Below are 4,008 nucleotides of genomic sequence, written 5' to 3'. Positions count from 1 at the left end.
GGCTTGGATTTTTCTAAATGTCTCTGGAGCAAACGAATGGGAACTCTCTTCCAGGGCTGGAAACGTCACTGAAAATCACGTGATTGTTCATTGTTCCCTATGTTCAGCTATTGGATAAAGCAGGAAATCTCCCTTTTTAGTGCTCTCTCTCTGTCTTGTCTGTCAAGTCACACAACCATCGACCAAAGTGCTGAACAGGTTACTTACAGATATATAAACAAATATAAAATTAAGTAACAAATAGGAACAATAAAGAAAACAATAAGCATAATCAAAGAACTGGGTCACAATAGAATGTCTAGCTCAACTTGAATTGAAAGCCAACAAATTATGGAAAACACAAAAAAATAATCTGAAGGGTCTGAGCAGTTCTTATATGAACAGGCGTCTGATCGACTTCACACTTGCCGAGTGTGTTGCTGGGAACCTGAGGAGCAAGTACAGTGTTAAATTTGGTGCATTTCGGACATGCGCATAGGCATAGCGCCACCTACAGGCAACACAAAAGTGCTTTATCTCCACAACCGTTCGTCCGATCGACTACACATGCTTGTGAACTTGAGGAAATGCAGTCAAACTTGGTGCAATTTTGTACATGTGCAGCGTCATAGCGCCAGCTACTGGCACAACAGACGTTTTTATTTTTTTTGGGGGGGGGGGGGGGGCTGGGGGGGGCATCCAAGTAGACAACATGGCATTACCTGTTGCCAGTAGGTGGCGCTATGACATTACTGAAAGTTGACAGTGTTCAGGCCATCGACATATACAATATGTCTCAATATAGCTCAATGGTTCAGGCCTGGACACTTACTGTATGTATGAGAATTCTGGGGCAGATTGGACAATGTGCATCCGAGTTACACAGATGTCCTGTGTAATGGTGAGATGGTGTGGATACAACAGAGACTTCTGCAACAACCTAACAAAGTGGTCAAATATATACAAACACATTTATTTTGTTGCGATCTATTGCTGAATGACATGATGAATGACATGATGAATGACATGATGCACTTTACGTTTCTGATTTGAGTGGAATAATAAACATTAGAACTGGTTGGTTAGCATGAGCAGTGATAGCCACCATGGCTGAAGAGACAAAGAAGAGCGCCACCTACAGTACAGAAACTCCAACAACAGAAAATCCAAGCTCCACCCACAGTGTTTGACTGACAGGTCATCTCTGGGAAGTGCAGTGCACAAGGGACAACCTCTGGATCTGAGAAATGAAGCCAAAGGCGGAAGTGCCTTGAACCTGCATTCTTTCTAATGGCCAGCAGGGGGTGACTCCCCTCCCTGCAAAAAGAACACCTTTGTAACTTTTAGACCGAAGAAAAAGCTGTTGGTTTGTGGATGTTACTGGCTTTTTGGGCCAATCTAAAAAGGGGCTAAACAGTGTGGGCGAGAAACTGCTATCTGTCAGGTATGGCTGAAACCATTTGAGGGAAGTACCTTTGATGCCTACACACTGCTCCTATCTGTCTCTCAACATGCACACGCTCAGCGCACGAGAAAATGTACCTCCTGAAATGACCTCTATAGTCATGTGTAGTGTGAACTGTGGACAAAAGTTCCTAGGCTCGCACTGTGGGGAAAGCAGCTGAGAAGGTTTGGATCATCTTCTACTGCCAAAGGATCCTGTGGTCCTGCTGCCGAAGCCTGTCAAACACTCCAGGTGGAATACACTCATTACACATCCTGAGGAGAGGAGAGGAGAGGAGAGGAGAGGAGAGGAGAGGGGAGGAGAGGAGAGCAGAGGAGAGGGGAGGAGGTGAGAGGAGAGGAGAGGAGGGGAGAGGAGAGGAGGAGAGGAGGGGAGGGGAGAGTAGAGGGGAGGAGAGTAGAGGAGAGGGGATCAGTGGAGAGTTTTAGTTTAGTTTGCACAGTGACAGACACTTCACACACACACACACACACACACACACTCACAAACACACACACACACACAAGCCTCAACCTTCGGTTCTGACAAATGTGATGTCATGGGGGCTGGGTCCATATTTGTATACAGTCTATGGTGATGTCATGGAGGCTAGGTTCATATTTTTAGACAGTCTATGGTGATGTCATGGAGGCTAGGTCCATATTTTTATACAGTCTATGGTGATGTCATGGAGGCTAGGTTCATATTTTTAGACAGTCTATGGTGATGTCATGGAGGCTAGGTTCATATTTTTAGACAGTCTACGGTGATGTCATGGAGGCTAGGTCCATATTTTTAGACAGTCTACGGTGATGTCATGGAGGCTAGGTTCATATTTTTAGACAGTCTATGGTGATGTCATGGAGGCTAGGTCCATATTTTTAGACAGTCTATGGTGATGTCATGGAGGCTAGGTTCATATTCTTAGACAGTCGATTCTAGAATCATATTTTTAGACAGTCTATGGTTCTCACCTCAAACTCTTCATCCATGGACAATGTTTCAGACTGGCTGCCAAACTCTGTGCTCCAACGTCTGTCAGCTTGTTATACGTCACACTGCCAGACAGAATACAAGCAGGTTACACTTCACACAACTGCTAACAGAGACAGACTGTTCAACATTTTCCTGAGCAAACTAGAGACAGCACATGTCATCAGTCTAGGGCTGCACAATATTGGAAAAAACTGACATTGCAATATTTCTTTATTCTGCGATATACAGTATATTGCGATATGAAAAAATACAGGAATTTTCACCAAAAGTCTTGAATAGGTCTATCAAGCCTTGCTCATTTAAGAAGGTGGCCTAGTGGGTAACGTGCGCGGTTGACGTAGTAGGAAGTTAGTGTGTTTTTAGCCACAGACAGGGTGAGTTGCAGGATCCTAAGTGAGTAAAAGTACTATAGTTAGTAGGAAAAGAGCTTAGAACGTCACCGAGAGGGCATGCATTACTGTATGTTATCAGTTAATTTACCTTACTTGACATTGCACGCTCTGCGATGTGACTATTGCGCATGTGCACATTGCGATGACGATGCTGAAACGATATATTGTGCAGCCCTACTGTAGGCTTGCCACCCGTTCCTTGAAATACGTATTTGTTACGTAATTGGGAATTAAATGTTGCGTTCCGTATTGAACCAATACGGAACGCTGTTTGTTCCGTATTTTCATCCCACCCGCATTGCGTGATGAAAACCCGCCCTATATACGTCTGGTTGAATATTACACGGTGCCTCCGTTCCTCAGATGGTTAGTCCGACAGCACATGAACGCAGCATAAGCGTCAGTCTGCCCTTCTGGTCTCTCTGATTGGCTCTGAACTGTCAGAGTCAATCAGAGCAGAGTAGGGGCGGGTCTTCTACTCAGAATGTAGTGGGAAGAAGTGGCTGCTGATTCTGAATCTGAACGATCTGAACATGATACTCCGCCTCGTCCTGCAAAACGAAAGCGTATGCAGAAATATAGACGTGAATGGGAACAAGCAAACACATGGCTGGACAGCGTGAGTGGACCTGAAAATGAATACAAAGCCAATTGCAAAGTATGTCGGCGGGTGTTTTCTGTGGCACATGGTGGCCTGGCCGACGTCAGACAACATGCCTCTGTTTGGAGAGCAACATTCCCGTAACGTCAGGACCCAGAAGAACCAAGCTGCAGTGACACAGTTATTCATACCACAAGCATCTCCTGAGGCTGATACGGTAATGATAACTTTTGAATCCCTGATGAGACGTCATGTTCTGATCGATTAGATTTAATTTCCTATTATCTACTAGGAAAATGAATCACAGCACAAGGGACTGACTCCTGGTTTTGGCTGCTGAGGGGGGCGTGGCGCCGTTATGGATTGGCTGGCCTCTCTAGGCATGATGTTATTGTTTGTTTACAGTCTATGGTTTATGTTGAGTTTTACAGTTTAATACATAAACATTTATTCATATATGTATCAATATAAATATAGTGTACAATGATAAGAAAATAAACAACGTTGATGTTATGTTAATGTTATATGATCAACTAATCTGGAAAATTGCATTTATTAACAGGATAAAGAAAAGTAAAAAAAAAAAAAAAGTGCTC

At 43.9% G+C, this 4,008-nt stretch overlaps 1 protein-coding gene across 2 annotated transcripts in view; it reads right to left on the bottom strand.

The window, feature by feature from the left end:
* Positions 1-1,563: 1,563 nt before the first annotated feature.
* Positions 1,564-4,008, bottom strand: part of ciita (class II, major histocompatibility complex, transactivator) — a 55,666-nt gene continuing 53,221 nt past the window's right edge. For both annotated transcript variants that reach the window (XM_083649107.1, XM_083649108.1), the window contains exons 26-27: positions 2,398-2,481; positions 1,564-1,698 (exon numbers count right to left, since the gene is read on the bottom strand). In XM_083649107.1, coding sequence (XP_083505233.1) covers positions 1,623-1,698; positions 2,398-2,481 — 160 coding nt within the window. In that variant the 3' untranslated portion in view covers positions 1,564-1,622. The remainder of the gene's footprint in view (positions 1,699-2,397; positions 2,482-4,008) is intronic.

This window comes from Poromitra crassiceps (genome assembly GCF_964638095.1).
Source record: "Poromitra crassiceps genome assembly, chromosome: 13".
Taxonomy (NCBI): domain Eukaryota; kingdom Metazoa; phylum Chordata; class Actinopteri; order Beryciformes; family Melamphaidae; genus Poromitra; species Poromitra crassiceps.
The sequence above is the reverse complement of the archived record's forward strand: the minus strand, read 5'-3'. Positions and strand labels throughout refer to the sequence as shown.